The sequence below is a fragment of the Ictalurus furcatus genome, chromosome 11 (genome assembly GCF_023375685.1).
Source record: "Ictalurus furcatus strain D&B chromosome 11, Billie_1.0, whole genome shotgun sequence".
In the NCBI taxonomy this organism is placed as follows: domain Eukaryota; kingdom Metazoa; phylum Chordata; class Actinopteri; order Siluriformes; family Ictaluridae; genus Ictalurus; species Ictalurus furcatus.
This window is the reverse complement of record NC_071265.1, coordinates 4,129,742-4,146,231: the sequence shown is the minus strand read 5'-3', so window position 1 is coordinate 4,146,231 and position 16,490 is coordinate 4,129,742. Positions and strand designations below refer to the sequence as shown.

The window sequence follows — 16,490 nt, the reverse complement described above, 5'->3', positions numbered from 1 at the left end:
GGTGCTTTTTGGCAATGTTTATAATTAAAAACAGTATACAATTAAAAAGTCAGTGTAGATGTAGTGTAAGGCATTTGGCAGAAGCGCTTATCCAGAGCAACAAACAGAAGTGCTTTGAAGTTTCTATCAATAAATACATCCTGATACTGGTTCACTAGGTCACGGAATAAAAACGCTTTGAACTAGAGAAAGTTTCAGAGTTATATTTATTGTAATAATTTAGCAAATAAAATAAAAAAGTCATGAAAAGCAACATTATATCAGTACACGTATAAATTATTAAAAAAATTAAATGAAAAGACTAAATGAAAAAGAAACTGCACCACAATCTGCAACTATTAGAGAAGACAATACAAGATTCTTTCAAAGCACTGATCTCACTCCATTTCTTTTACAAAACTGGACACGTTTTGTTTTAGGCCACTCCGGCCAGCCCACGTCACGAAGACGAGTCCATGGAGGCGGATACAAATGCAAAACAACCAGAAAGTAAGCACTACTTAAACTATCAAAAAGACTATGCCTAGTACACACATCAAATGGAACTAACAAAACTTAACATAACATGAACATAATGCTCCAGCAAACAAAGTGAGAACACAAGGAGCTTAAATAGGACAACTAATCAAGAAATAACAAACAGGTGGGCATGACTGAGACGGGAAATCAGTGAGACAACAGAACAAGAAGTCAGGGTGCCCTCTAGTGGCCCAAGGTGGGATTGCCCTTGTGGACCATGACAGCCCAAGTTTTCTAGTTTCCTTGAACTAAGGAAATCCATTGAAGTAAGTGGACCACTCATGAAATTTGTGAACAGATTGCTGCGCACTGGATTCTGAATGACATCACGCCAAATGTAGATCCCATGTAACACAACAAAATATTCCACAACACACAGTCTAGTTAGTTTGATGGACTGATGCGTACAAGGCCTGTGATGTTTCGGGCTCACTGCGCACACTAATCACGACGGATTTTGCCAAGGCATTTGATGCTGTAGATCACACAGTGACGGTACAAGGCCTCCTCGATCGTGGAGTGAGACCGGACCTAATCTCATGAATTTGTAGCTTCACGACTGTCCATCGCCAAAAAGTGCATCATCAGGGAAATCTCTCTGATTGGGAATATCCAACATGTGGAGTTGCACAGGGATTCGTACTAGGGCTTATAGTCTTCTTAACGCTGATTAACAGTGCTCTCCTGGATGGAACAGATTACTGGAAATATGTGGATGATATGACATTGGCCCAAATGTGGACACCCCAACTACCCTGTACCCTCTGGACAGACCCTGAATGGTCTTAACAACTGGGTAGAGGAACATAAAATGAAACTCAACTCAAGGAAATGTAAAGTTTTACATTACCAGCATGAGACATAGACCAGCCAGGCCGAGCCTCTCCACTGATCAGAACATATTGGACGTTTGTGACATAGTCAAAGTCCTGGGGGTTATCATCCAGGGTAACTTGAGATGGGACAGTCAGGAGGACCACATGTTGACCTCAGCCAACAGGAAGCTTGAGGAAGAGGAACAACAGGAGGACGTGCAGAAAAGGGCTTGTAAAATCATACTTGGTCAGAGGTTCCTGTTCTCACTGCTCTTACCGCACTTTGGCGGTGTTCACACTACATGACTTTCACACACAGAATAGCTGACACATGGCTGACACTGAAACTACATGACTTGACTCACTTGCAGTCAGTTGGTCAGCATTGTACAAGCACCAAAATGAGATACTGACTGGATTATTGGGGATAAAATTGTGTAGAATCTATACTTTAGGGGAAAAGGGCCCTAAGATTCACACATCGTGAACAATAGCTCAGAACTGAAGTAGGTACTTATGGCTTTGGGCTTTCTAATGATGATGAGAAACAAGAATTTTCAGCCAATTGTGGTGCTATCTCACCACTATAACATCTGATACAGATATCTTCAGTGCATCTGTTCAGGCACATTACTGGATTTTGCTTCAGATATTGTTTTGGGCTCAAGCTGTGGAGGGGAAGAAGAGGAAGAAGAAGAAGAAAAAGAAGAAGAAGAGGAAGAAGAATCTAAACAAAGCGGTAGAGTTCCAGTGCCACATGGTTGGAGTCCTAATGATGAGACACTAGCCTCATGAAGTAACATGACTGACTGTATCATAATCACACGAGACCTCTTCCTTCTTAAAGAGAATCTGTGGAACGGGATCATTAGAGCTGGGGGCCCTGGAGTGAAAACTCACTGCTACGTAAGTCAGACCTTCATCAGATTTCTCAGCCAAGAGACGTGTGGGTAACTGAGCTGTGGAGCAGATGTCCCGATCAGAGGGGATTATGGGTAGTTGTGCAGTAGAATAAACAGCAGAATCACAGAGGATTGTGGGTAACTCTGTGTTTGAATAAACAGGTTGAGGATCAGAGAGGATTGTGGGTAGTTGTGCAGTAGAGCAAACTGAAGAAGATCCAGCGTCTGAGGCAGGAAGTCGTCTGGTGTTTTTAATCTCCTCATAGAAACAGATATCAGGAGGAACCTGAGAGCAAAGAGAAATGGAAACAATATAAAAATATAAATGATTTCATCCTTTTTTTATTATTATTATTGCAAAAGACAATAGGTTTTGTACTGAACACACACTGATGAAGACAATTACCCCTTGGTGATTTCCTGAGGTTTGGACAGAACTCCTGCCAGTAGAAGCTGTACCTCCTGATAACAGAAGTCAAGTAATCAGTAAATGTTATAAACACTGTTATTTTTAGTTTTAGATTTAGTTTAGTTTTGGAATCAGTCATGAATTCATTTCCAGTAAATGCTTTACATTAGTCCATTACAGGACATCACACATCCACCTACCAGCATGTTTTTGTGAGGTCAGATATGCAAAACAGGAACCCAAGCTCAGGACTGAATTCTGGACACTGGAGCTGTGAGACAGCAACGCTACCTGCTGCACCACTGTACCACCGATCATCAACCCATCACACCAAATTAAACCTGTTACACACTGATAATGTGTTGTGTTTGTGTTTGGGTACCTTGCATCTTCTGTCTCTTTTGTAGAATCACAAAGAGGAATGAGATTGCAATCAGAAGAAGCAGCAGAATTACAGACACAGTGATCACAGTGGAAGCTGGAAATCCTGGAAGAGAAACAAACAGACAGTCACTTTAACCTACATGCTGATCATTCATAAGGGATCAGATTCATCAAAGTCATGTAGTTAGATTCTGGGGGTGATGAGGAGCTGAGCAGAATCACCTGCTGGAGGAGAAGCTGGAGTAGACTCAGATGATGATGATGATGGTGATAATGATGATGATGATGATGATGGTGGTGGTGGTGGTGATGATGATGATGATGATGATGACGATGATGATGATGATGATGACGATGATGATGATGAAGGTTGTGTTGGTTTCAGGGTTGAAACTGGGACACGTGGATCTAAAGCAGTGAAAAGTTTAGTTCGATAATGAAAGACATTAAGTGAGTGAATCTAGTAAATGACTGATAGCAGCACAGATGCAACACAATACAGTGTACATTCTCTATGTGTGGAACTTCAGAAATACTGACTGAGACAACGTGTCTCCATGTCTCTACAAACTCACCAGTAACTGTCAGGTTGATCTGTGTGAAATAAACCTTGTATCCATGATCAGATGTCCAGGCTGCTTCAGCTCCACACCAGTATTCACCAGAGTCCTGCTCAGTTACATTTCTAATACTCACAGTCAACATTTGTGTTTCTCTGTCATCGTACAGGGAGAATTTCCCCATATTTACATATTTTCTGCTTTCTTTAACAGATTCTTTATAAGAACAAGCAGCACGTTGCAGCCTCGTCTTGCAGAGAAACTTGGGGTCGCTCCTGAGGGATTGTGGGTATTTACAGCTGATATTCAAATCTCCTCCTACATGGACAGTCTTACTGATGGACTTCTCATAGGACAGATCTGCAAATCACAACCAATCAGATCAGTTTATGTGTACGTGTGTCCTAGCTCTGATTAACAACACTTAGACAGTCATACAGTAAATTTACATATAAATGTCACGAATCGTGACAGAGCAGAGATAGGACGGATGCAAGTGCAGTATGAACAGCTGTTTATTTAAAAGAGAGACAGGCAGACAAATCCAAAACGTGATCCAAAACGTAATCCACAAACATGCAAGAGGTCAGGCGATTGGCAAACAGGCATACGCGGGGCAAGGCAGGAATCTAGGTCGTGGTCACGGAAAACAGGATCGATAAACAAAACGAGAAACGAACTATGACGGGGGACTGGAAGCGGATAATCCAGCGCGAACTAACTCTAAACATGGACCGTGACTATGCCTACGATAAGCACTAAACCAACTCTATGGTATTAATCTTGCGCATTGTGTGCTGGGAGGCGCGCGGTATATATGCGGACATGATCAGCGTCTAAACCGCTAGCAGCTGAGAGCAATACAGACCCACGTGAAATCCCAGCCAATGACAGAACAGGGAGGAGACATGACAGAAACATAAACAAAACACACGTGTCCAGATGTCATTACGGTCAACAACGGAAAAGCAGGTGCTCAAGGGGGAATCGCTGCTTCAAGGGGGAATCGTGACAATAAATCTGATGTTTCTTCTGATAAAACACATAATTAAAGATCCTCACCTTCTCTTACATTCAGCTTCACTACAGTGTAGATCTGTATTTCATCAGACACAACAACAGCACACGCGTATGTTCCAGTGTCCTCCGTAATCAGCTCTCTGATAAACACACTGAAGAATCCTGCACTTCTGTTGTCCTGAATTGAGAATCTGCCATCATGTGACCATTCACTGTGTAGTTTTGTTGTTATTGGATTAAAACACCACTGATGTGTTCCCATCTTACAGAAAGATTTGGGTTTGTCTTTATATTCATCCTCATATCTGCACTTGATGTAGATTCCTCCCCCTCCATATGCACTCACTTCTCTAGAGACCGAGCCCCCTGTTAAAAGCAAGTTCAATCCTGCTCAATTAATTAAAACTGGAAGCAGCTACTAAAAATGATACTTGAGTTAAAATGATACTTGAGTTCTAGCTTTAAAGAAAAGTATTCACAATTAAATGATTTGTCTTTTACCGACATGATGTCTCACTCGCAACTTCATGTCTTTAAACACAACTCACTTTCTATAAACTGAGTTAGAGTTAAGGGAAACATTCGAGTTTGTACTATTCTTATGTCTTCATTTCTATGAAAATCTTTCTACTTTTATTATTCGTACACAGCATTTAGTGGAACGTTAGCTCGCTTACTATCAAATAAAATCGTGATATATGAATCTTTAGACAAGTTTTTTACTTGAAAGGTCTGAATAAATATCTCCTACTCACCTTCCTTCACCTTCAGTTCCACAGGTGTGGAAATGTCTATCACCCTGAGTAAATCAACTCCACAGTAGTACGTCCCAGTGTCCTCTACAGTGAGCTCTCTGATCATCACACTGAACTCTGCTGATTTGGTGTCATCAAACAGTGAGAATCTTCCTGAATTTATCCACTCGTTTTTAGCTCCTGTCTTTATTTGGTCAGAACAGTATGTCCATGAACGCTTACAGAAATATTTTTGGTTTTCTCTGTATTTTGTATCATACTTGCACTTGATAAGGACTCCTCCTCCTGAATATCCTGTTACTTCCTTGGAGGCTCCTCCATCTAACAAAACACCAAACATCCATCTGAGCAAAACCTTCCTTCATGTAACACTGCTGCTGATAGTGAGGATTATTCTGAAGTGCATTTCTTTACCTGAGATCAGACAGAGGGTGAAGATGAGGAGGATCTTCATCCTGAGTTCACACTCCCAGATCTCCACACCAACTCCACTTCAGAAAGATATTAAAGCTCCTGTCGTGTTACACACTGTTACTGTCTCTGTCCCGCTCTGTGAATGTGCTGTGTGTCTTCATCTGTGCCTTAAGCAGAAACTCACAGCACACCCATTTCCCCTTCTAGAAGTGTGATAAATAGCTCTACAGGAAGTGTGTGTGTGAAATATGTGTGAACTATGTGCCTGTGGTCAGTTACAGTGACCTATAAACTATCATATGAAGGTGTGAGAGTGTTTAATATTAACATTCTGCATCTGAGCATCTTTCTCCATGGGAGTTATTTCTCCTCTCAGTGCTCCAGTATTAACTTTACTGAGGATATTTATTACTCCATGTCAGTGTGTACTGCTCTACTGCCAGAAGGCCTCTACTGCCCTCTACAGCACAAGGTGTGTAACAGAGGGAGAAAGATACAGTTTAAACTGAACACTACAGAATTCACCATGGAGGATTAAAAATGTAAATAATGAGAGAGCAGGACTTTGTCTGAATTGTAGAAGTTTCTGGTGCTGCTTTGGGAAAACACCTCCACATATTCACATATTCTGCTGTTCTGAGATCAGTTTCCTGCACAACAACGTCCCTGCTGTCCGTGTGTGAACACTAGGGGTGTAACACAGTGACACTTTCTGTACCTGTATCTGTTTAGTGATCTAAATATCCATATCTGCTTGCAAATATTTCCTCTAATCCTACTGACCTGTTTATATAGAACCTAACCTGGACTTTGTATCAAACCTGTGTTTATCTGCCTGGTATGAAAGCTAATCCAAAGTTAAGTGATGCTTAGTGTCAATGTTACTATGACAACGAGTAATACATGAGACCATTCAGCATATTCACCTTTTTAATCATGCTACTTGTGTTGTTAACGAGGTTTAAATTATTTCCGTCTCATAAAAACATCATCTAAGTGTGATTATTAAATGGACAAGGCCTTCTAATGTGCTTCTACTTGCAAGAATACATGATGAAGTGCCCTCTAGGCCGCCTTTTAAGTGGATTATTAAAAATGATTACTCATCTAGTTTATTCAGATAGAAATTTCATTGGGATCGTTCTCAATATGTGCACTTTATTCCTTTATTCCTAGGCTATATCTTGGCTTTCAAGAGCTTGAGCTGAGTGTGCAAAAGCTAAATGCTACATTACTAACATCATCCAGAGCTCTGTCGCTCACTGCTCCAACAAGCAGAACAATTCTGTAGCAGACACAATAATAAAGTCCAGCTATCCATTCATTTTCCATACCGCTTTTCCTACAGGGTCGAGGGGAACCTGGAGCCTATCCCAGGCAGCATGGGGCACAAGGCGGGGTACACCCTGGACAGGGTGCTAATCCATCACAGTTAATCACATACACATTCACACACCCATTCATTCACTACAGACACTTTAGAAATGCCAACCAGCCTACCATGCATGTCTTTGGACTGGGGGAGGAAACCGGAGTCCCCGGAGGAAACACCTGCAGCACGGGGAGAACCCTGGAGGTGTGAGGCAAACGTGCTAACCACTAGCTAGTTGAACTCTGTAGCTCTAGCTGAACTGTTCTGTACAGGTCAGGTAAGTCCTGGGGGCGGAGCTTTGTGAACACGGGGTAATTGGGGAGAAGGTCCTTGGTGTGTTGGACTTCGGCTGTGACTGGATGTAACCGATCGGCGAGAGTTTCCGCTTGCAGTTGGGGGAGGAGTTTAAAACAGAGCCGTCACTTTCTGCTTCCTGTAGTGACGCTTGTGCGGTGTTTGCTTTCTTTATCGCAGAGGAAGTGGATTAGATGTAATATTTCTCAGATAAACAAGCGTCTGAATTTTACATGTAGCAACCAGAAACACTTGTCACTTAATAGATTAAGTTAATACAGTGCCTGTATGTACAAGAAGAGAGTTCAACATCAACCTGTATTATTTAAAAACCAATAAAGTGGGGTCTATATTCTTTTATCAGTTTTATTTTGATAAACATGACACAATACAACATTAAGATCACATGGAAAGGGTTTTCACTGTTATAAAAATACAGATTTGTGAGCCTTAGCGGAACTGAAGGTGTCAGAAAAAAACATGAAAGGCGCGTCATCGGTGTGGTCAGTGAGTCTGGCCAATCCTGAAATAGCTGTGTCGTCATCAGAGCTCGTGCAGGAAGTCGACTGCTCTCGTATCGCTATCGCGGTACTTTGATGCCAAACGTCACAGTGACGTGGAGGTCTGCGCAGCGCTGCATGAAGTTGAACACAACTGAATACAGCCCCTGGCTACAGCCTGCAGAATGGGGCGCGGCTAAACATGTGTCGCTCCGCCCATAACCGCTCTCATTGGTTAGTGACGATTAATGACGTCGACGCCTCAGCATGTTCTCATTGGACTCTATGCACAGTCACTTCCGCTTTCAGTCTCAGTGGCTAGCGCAACTTTCATTGCTGCACCGGAAGTGATTTTTGCTTACCGTTTCAATGGGCGCTGTCAGCGTGGCTTTTTTACACTCACTGCTTGTAAGATCTTCCACGGATTACTGTGAACGATGACAATCGCATTATGATGTTAGCATCTGTCTTTCCCTCTAGTGAGAAGGAGAATGGCTTTAAACTGTATGTTTCGAGTTATATCCACAACTTTGAGGGTCTCAAGCTAACAAGCTAGCTAGCTTCATTTGTGACCGTTCATTCTCTTATACGTTTAATTTTCTCTCTAGTTAACCTTATTTAAATATTCTGTTTTTATAGTTTATTGTTATATCTATTATTTTAAAATATACCATATTTACATGTAGTGTCTTGCTTTAATCTAATGTTTACTACATGAATAAAAATGTTTTCTAATACCAGCCTGCTCATATTTACTGTGCTGAGTTGCTTTGCTCAACCCTGAACATGTTCATACTCGCTTTTCAAACAGAAAAAAATACACTGAAAATGGGAAATGATGGAAACTAATCACAGAATTAAACCCTGAGGATGTGTTAAGTGGATGTGTCCATTCTAGATTCAGTAGGGGTCAATCACAATGTTATAGGACCCACTCATAATGGTGGTCACACTCTTCACCTTCTACTAACTTACAGATTAAATATAGAAAATATCGTCATATTTCCTCCGTCTGTAGCGATCTCAGATCATTCTCTCATCTCGGTTAAATTGTGTATTGATCATAATATATGCACCTTGCCCGTACATTCACGCTGGTGGACTCTCCTCTTCAGTTCACCCCACAGGTTTTCTATGGGGTTCAAGTCAGGGGACTGGGATGGTCATGGCAGGACTATATATATATATGACTAAGGGAATTTGGCCTATGTGTTACCACATATTTCTACTAGGGATGCACCGAAATGAAAATTCTTGGCTGAAGCCGAAACCGAGTATAATGAAAAACTTTCCCGAAGGCCGAATACCAAACACGTTTTTTTCGCGTTTTTTTCCATTTATTTTGCCTTTTTTTTCACTATTGCATAAATGAAATAGTCAAAATGTGCTTTTTACTATTTTGTCTTGCTTTTCAAAGAAAAAATCAATTAAAAAACTACAATTTCAAAATATTTATTTAACACTGAACATTTTTTGTCATTCCAGCAGGCATAGGCTACCAACAAGGCACAATATAACTTTAAATAAATAAATTGGTAAAACAAAAATATTTTGATATGGTCATCTTTGAGCCCCTTGAATAGCCTATGTTAGGCCTATAACTGACTGCTGAAAGAATGGAACACTCTGTAGCCTACAACAAAAAGTGCATTATAAAGTCCATTGACAAGAGTGCAGAAAATTATTCTATTCGGTTCTATACGGCTGATTATATTGGGGATATATACCGCTCGCGTCCCTCTACACCTCGCGGAGTATTATAGTGGATATAGTATAGTTAGACACATTGTTAATGTTATGTACATTGATAGATTTAGTTAGTTTAAACTATAGATTAGTTCATTTAGTCCTCGCTGGTTTCTCCGCTCCCAGTCCATAGCACTAGTTCATGTTTCTTGTTTTGTGTTGTGACCCTGTTTTCTGCGACCTCACTCTGGTTGCTAGGCTACTTGGTCGTGTCATCAAACACGTCATTGTTCGGTCAAATTTATTCGGCCGAACACCGAAAGGGCTTTTTTTGCTATTTAGGCCACCGAACATTCATTCCATCCGTAATTTATACCCTTGTGAAACAGGAGGTCACGGTTGAACAATTTCTTGTTCCTAGTCACCCAGGTGTACTAAAAAAAAGGTAAAATATCAATGGGAATACACTTCAAATATATTTTTCTCATATGAATTCATAGGGATGCCAATAATTGTTGCACACCTATACTTAATAAAGATTTTTTTTTTTTGATAAACCTGGGTTGTGTTTGCAGTTGTTTGATATCCATGAGAGCAGAGTGTGAATTTTTTGAACAAAATATCAAAAGTTTTAAAAGTAAAGAAAGCCTTTCACAGCCTTCTTTGCTCATATTTACCAAGGGTGCCAATATTAGTGGAGGGCAGTGTATGAGAAAAATGTTATGATGATAGATACATTCTTACCATTTATCCTTTCTTTATTAAGTTAATTCATAATTTCTCTATCTTAAAACTTGACACTCTTGCTGAGAATAAATCATCTTTTATATAAATGTTAAAAATCTGTTGCGTTATTCTAAAGCAAATATATAATAAATAAATAAATAAATAAACAGCCAGAGATTAACAACCATAAGAATTTGTACATCAACAAAATTCGTTGACATTGAGACTTATAGTTCTTAATGCCCATGTGACATGATGTGACATATAAGGCTAAATGAAAATCAGCCAAGTAAAGCAGTAAGAGGATTCTTGTTTGAAAAATAAAAAATAGACAAATTGACAATGTATTAAGTGTGTTGTAGCTTATTAATAAACAATAATATCAAACACAACTTAATATCACATGTGAGTCGTAAGCATTGTTACCAACTGCATTTCCTGTGATAGTACCGAGCCGTCGACCTCATTACATTGCCACTAACCAATGAGACCAGTTATGGGCGGAGTGACGCATGTAGCCCCGTCAAAAGTGCAGCCCCGCCCCATTCTATTTGGAATTGGGGGCGGGCTGAAGGTGTAAAAAAAAATTTTCAAATGTTGAATCCTACGGAAGCCCTAAACGGTCATGCATTGTTAATTTTTTTCTTAGTTGTTTTCTCGTGATCAGGACATAACCAAAGTTGTACGTAATATAGTCCAGAGAAAATCTCCTGCCTTGTGAGTGGGACTGGTGTTGCATGCACGTTGGCATCTTTGGCCTCATAAATGTAATAATTGCCCGTTGTAGAGATGGACTTTATCTCCACATTAAGAGAGAGGTGTGTCTCCTTCTCAAGTATCGGACGCTAATGTGGAGGTCCTCAATCCTGCATGGATGATGTATTTTTGTAAGCCAACACCAGAAGGTAGCATCAGCCTGGTTCCCTCTGCAAAAATCCAATAGGATTTTCCCATTGGTTTTTAGATTATTGCAGAAAATAAACTCTGTGACCAACTAAAGTTTATGATTCTCACACGTTTTGTTTATCAAGAAATTCTTCACAAATTAACACAACTTTATGAATTTTGTAGCCTAAATACAATCGGCAGTAGAAAAAAGCTAATGTTAGGCTATAAACGAACTACACCACAGTCGCATGACTTCAACGTCAGCACCGCTACGCTTCCGACAACTCTTTCAATCTTTATTTAAAAAACACTACCAATGGAAAATATTATAAACTGATAAATCTACAAGTTGGAAAGTCTGAGTGTGGAATATTTGTGCAAGAGCGCGAGTATAAACACAACGAGGCTGTAGTAGATGAGTTTTCCTGTTCGGCGTAATGACGTTTAATTTCCTCGATAATCTCTGTACTCTCATTTAGCCACTCGTCAGCAGCCACCTTTTTCAAAATCATGAGTGGAGTACTACTGATATCTTTTATGTCATAGAATAAAACGTGAAAAAATCTTGAGATTGTGTTAACCACAGACCTTATTTCAGGCATTTAACCAAAAACGCATTCAAAAAACCCACTGACTTCGGGACGATGGATGTCTAATACATAGAATAATTAAGTCGAGATCACGAGAAAGCATTAAAGAAAAATGAACAATGCATGGCCACTTACGGCTTCCGTAGAATCCACTCCCGCAATCCTCACAGACTTAATCTTGAAAAAATAATGACCACTTATCAGTCTTTTTTTTGCCTAATAATAACCAACATATTTTGATGATGATGAAGAAGAAAACAAAGCGGTAGAGTTCCAGTGCCACATGGTTGCAGCACTAATGATGAGAAACTAGCCACATGAATTAACATGACTGACTGTATCATAGTCACACGAGTCCTCTTCCTTCTTAAAGAGAATCTGTGGAACTGCATCATTAGAGCTGGTGGCCCTGGAGTGAAAACTCACTGCTGCCTAAGTCAGACCTTCATCAGATTTCTCAGCCGAGAGACGTGTGGGTAACTGAGCTGTGGAGTAGATGTCCTGATCAGAGGGGATTGAGGGTCGTTGAATAGTAGAATAAACAGTAGAATCACAGAGAATTGTGGATAACTCTATGTTTGAATAAACAGTTTCAGGATCAGCGAGGATTGTGGGTAGTTGAGCAGTAGAGTAAACTGAAAAAGAAACAGTGTCTGAGGCAGAAAGTTGTCTGGTGTCTTCAATCTCCTCATAGAAACAGATATCAGGAGGAACCTGAGAGCAAAGAGAAACAAAAACAAAGAATATAAATGTTTTCAACAACAAATGTTGTTGTTGTAAAAGACAATATGTTTTGTACTGAGCACACACTGATGAAGACAATTACCCCTTGGTGATTTCCTGAGGTTTGGACAGAACTCCTGCCAGTAGAAAATGTACCTCCTGATAACGGAAGTCAAGTAATCAGTAAATGTTATAAACACTGTTATCTTTAGATTTAGATTTAATTTAGTTTTGGAATCAGTCATGAATTCATTTCCAGTAAATGCTTTACATTAGTCCATTACAGGACATCACACATCCACCTACCAGCATGTTTTTGTGAGGTGAGATATGCAAAACTAGCTAGTCTTACGACTAGCAAGAGCAACCTCTAAATCATCAGTCCTCATCCTGCTTGACCTCTCTGCTGCTTTCGACACTGTGAACCATCAGATCCTCCTGTCAAGGCCTTGATGCTCACCTACAAGATCTTGTCTGGAACAGCACCCTCCTACCTCAACTCTCTCCTGAAGGCTTACGTTCCCTCACGCAATCTGCGAGCGATTAGTGACCGACTCAAGGTCCCTTTCCAGAACCTTCAAACTAACTGTTCCTCAGTGGTGGAATGAACTTCCAACCTCAAACCAGACCACAGAATCTCTCACCATCTTCAAAAAACAGCTAAAGACCCACCTCTTCCGTGAACACCTAACCAACTCATAACAAAAAAAAATTTTTTAAAAAAATTTGCACTTACACCTCTACTCTGTGCACTTTGCTTCTTCTAGAACTCAACTAATGGATCTTGTATGGTAACACTACTTGTATTGTTCTCTGCTCGATATATCGCTTTGCTTGTATTTCCTCATTTGTAAGTCGCTTTGGATAAAAGCATCTGCTAAATGAATAAATGTAAATGTAAATGTAAAACAGGAACCCAAGCTCAGGACTGAATTCTGGACACTGGAGCTGTGAGACAGCAACACTACCTGCTGTACCACCGATCATCAACCCGTCACACCAAATTAAACCTGTTACACACTGATAATGTGTTGTGTTTGTGTTTGGGTACCTTGATTCTTGTGTGTTTTTTGTAGAATCACAAAGAGGAATGAGATTGCAATCAGAAGCAGCAGCAGAATTACAGACACAGTGATCACAATGGAAACTGGAAATCCTGGAAGAGAAACAAACAGACAGTCACTTTAACCTACATGCTGATCATTCATAAGGGATCAGATTCATCAAAGTCATGTAGTTAGACTCTGGGGGTGATGAGGATCTGAGCAGAATCACCTGCTGGAGGAGAAGCTGGAGCAGACTCAGATGAAGAAGAAGATGATGGTGATGATGAAGGTTGTGTTGGTTTCGAGGTTGAAACTGGGACAAATGGGTCTAAAGCAGTGAAAACTTTAGTTAGATTAGTCTAATTAGTCTAGTCAGGATAGTTAATGCAGTGTCTCCATGTCTCTACAAACTCACCAGTAACTGTCAGGTCGATCTGTGTGAAATAAACCTTGTATCCATGATCAGATGTCCAGGCTGCTTCAGCTCCACACCAGTATTCACCAGAGTCCTGCTCAGTTACATTTCTAATACTCACAGTCAACATTTGTGTTTCTCTGTCATCATACAGGGAGAATTTCCCCTCATTTACATATTTTCTACTTTCTTTAACAGATTCTTTATAAGAACAAGCAGAATCTAGCAGACTCGTCTTGCAGAGAAACTTGGGGTCACTCCTGAGGGATTGTGGGTATTTACAGCTGATATTCAAATCTCCTCCTACATGGACAGTCTTACTGATGGACTTCTCATAGGACAGATCTGCAAATCACAACCAATCAGATCAGTTTATATGTGTATATGTGTCCTAGCTCTGAGTAACAACACATAGACAGTTATACAGTAAATTTACATATAAATCTGATGTTTCTTCTGATAAACACACTGAAGAATCCTGCACTTCTGTTGTCCTGAATTGAGAATCTGCCATCATGTGACCATTCACTGTGTAGTTTTGTTGTTATTGGATTAAAACACCACTGATGTGTTCCCATCTTACAGAAAGATTTGGGTTTGTCTTTATATTCATCCTCATATCTGCACTTGATGTTGATTCCTCCCCCTGCGTATGCACTCACTTCTCTAGAGACCGAGCCCCCTGTTAAAAGCAAGTTCAATCCTGCTCAATTAATTAAAACTGGAAGCAGCTACTAAAAATGATACTTGAGTTAAAATGATACTTGAAAAAAAAAAATCTTCACAGTTAAGAAGTCCTCACAACGTCATATCTTTAAACACAACTCACTTTCTATAAATTGAGTCAGAGTTAAGGGAAAGGTTCGAGTTTGTACTTTTCTTATGTCTTCATTTTTATGAAATGTAGTGAAATTGCTATGAGGTGGAGGAAGATGGATGAAAGCGTGAGCCGATTATTAATAATCCAAATCTACAAACGAAACCATGGTCAAAAACCAATGACAGATTATGTATAGGTCTGACTGGAATCTGAGTCCAAGAGGTCTCATGTGCTTTTATCAAGATTGATGATTAACTACTGACCCTTACAAAAAAAACTCTGAATTCTACAACATTTAAATTTTTCTGCGGTATGTTTGCTGGTATCCTGCAGGAATGATGAAATCCTGCAGGACACATTGACAAACTCTGCAGGATATTCCTATAGGGTTTAGTGTGGAGCCTTCAGTACAACAGAAACATGCAGGAATTTCCAGCAATGAGCTCCTTACTACGGAGCCCCCCTAGTGTCAGGTAAGAAAAAAAATACAGCCATGTGTAATTCGTACCCTCGGTTTTGTAAACCGTACCCTCAGTTTTGCAATCCGTACCCTCAGTTTTGTAAACCGCGCACAGTGCATTAAAGTTGGGTTTATATGGGACATTCGCTGTACATTCGAGCTTCTCTCTTCTATTTCTCAAGAAATAAACACACAAAAAGGACATAATGTGTATTGTCTTAATAATGTGTATTGAGTGGACATAGAACCAATACAACTGAATATATTTTTAAATTTTAAATTTTCTTCCTTAGTGGTTAGCACATTAGCCTCACACCTCCAGGGTCAGGGGTTCGACTGTGGCCCTGTGTGTGCGGAGTTTGCATGTTCTCCCCGTGCTACGGGGGTTTCCTCCGGGTACTCCGTTTTCCTCCCCAAGTCCAAAGACATGCATGGTAGGCTGGTTGGCATGTCTAAAGTGTCCGTAGTGTATGTGTGAGTGTTTATGTGATTGTGCCCTGCGATGGATTGGCACCCTGTCCAGGGTGTACCCTGCTGTAACCTTGTGCCCGATGCTTCCTGGGATAGGCTCCAGGTTCCCCGTGACCCTGAAAAGGATAAATGGTATAGAAGATGGATGGATGGATTTTCTCCCGTGAAATCCAGGGAAACGCAGGTCATCAGTGCCTTATAGTAATGGAGTCAGTAAGGGACCGTCTAAAATGTATAAGATTTTTATATGGCACAATAAATTTATATGTGTAATAAAAAGGTATATCATTAATAATATATATGCTATAAAAAAGTCTTTATCCATACTGTATCCTAACACTGCAATAAGTTAGATATCCTGTTAAGTAGACGACTATAAACTTAGTAGAATCTTATACAGTTGCACATGCACTTTTTAGACGGTCCCTTACTGACCATTACTATAAGGCGCTGATGACCTGCGTTTCCCAAAACCCGCTTCCGCGGGCTTTAACGGGAGAAAATTTAAAAATATATTCAGTTGTATTGGTTCTATGTCCACTCAATACACATTATTAAGACAATACACATTATGTCCTTTTTGTGTGGTTTTTTTTTTTGAGAAATAGAAGAGAGAAGCTCGAATGTACAGCGAATATCCCATATAAACCCAACTTTAACGCGGTGCACGGTTTACACCACTGAGGGTACGGATTAAAAAATTGAGGGCACGGATTACAAA

At 40.1% G+C, this 16,490-nt stretch overlaps 2 protein-coding genes across 2 annotated transcripts; both read right to left on the bottom strand.

Moving 5' to 3' along the window:
- Positions 1-2,123: 2,123 nt before the first annotated feature.
- On the bottom strand, positions 2,124-4,980 carry LOC128615132 (putative protein TPRXL). Its single transcript, XM_053636989.1, has 5 exons — positions 3,605-4,980; positions 3,252-3,437; positions 3,028-3,132; positions 2,643-2,698; positions 2,124-2,522 (listed from the first exon to the last, which is right to left on the bottom strand). Exons 1-5 carry the CDS (start codon positions 3,771-3,773, stop codon positions 2,124-2,126), a joined length of 915 nt encoding a protein of 304 aa, XP_053492964.1. The 5' UTR covers positions 3,774-4,980.
- Positions 4,981-10,367: 5,387 nt separating this feature from the next.
- Positions 10,368-16,207, bottom strand: LOC128615130 (CMRF35-like molecule 6). Its single transcript, XM_053636988.1, has 6 exons — positions 16,168-16,207; positions 14,019-14,363; positions 13,833-13,946; positions 13,609-13,713; positions 12,661-12,716; positions 10,368-12,548 (listed from the first exon to the last, which is right to left on the bottom strand). Exons 1-6 carry the CDS (start codon positions 16,205-16,207, stop codon positions 12,267-12,269), a joined length of 942 nt encoding a protein of 313 aa, XP_053492963.1. The 3' UTR covers positions 10,368-12,266.
- Between the last annotated feature and the right edge of the window lie 283 nt (positions 16,208-16,490).

Excerpts from the sequence above, each read along its gene's own strand:
- LOC128615132 (XM_053636989.1), bottom strand. The coding sequence starts at position 3,773 with ATGGGGAAATTCTCCCTGTACGATGACAGAGAAACACAAATGTTGACT. Across the intron at positions 3,438-3,604 it reads GATCAACCTGACAGTTACTG|ATCCACGTGTCCCAGTTTCA; the intron begins GTGAGTTTGTAG and ends TCACTGCTTTAG. Across the intron at positions 2,523-2,642 it reads CCTCAGGAAATCACCAAGGG|GTTCCTCCTGATATCTGTTT; the intron begins GTAATTGTCTTC and ends CTTTGCTCTCAG.
- LOC128615130 (XM_053636988.1), bottom strand. The coding sequence starts at position 16,207 with ATGGTCAGTAAGGGACCGTCTAAAAAGTGCATGTGCAACT. Across the intron at positions 12,717-13,608 it reads AAAAACACACAAGAATCAAG|GAGGTACATTTTCTACTGGC; the intron begins GTACCCAAACAC and ends TTCCGTTATCAG. Across the intron at positions 12,549-12,660 it reads CCTCAGGAAATCACCAAGGG|GTTCCTCCTGATATCTGTTT; the intron begins GTAATTGTCTTC and ends CTTTGCTCTCAG.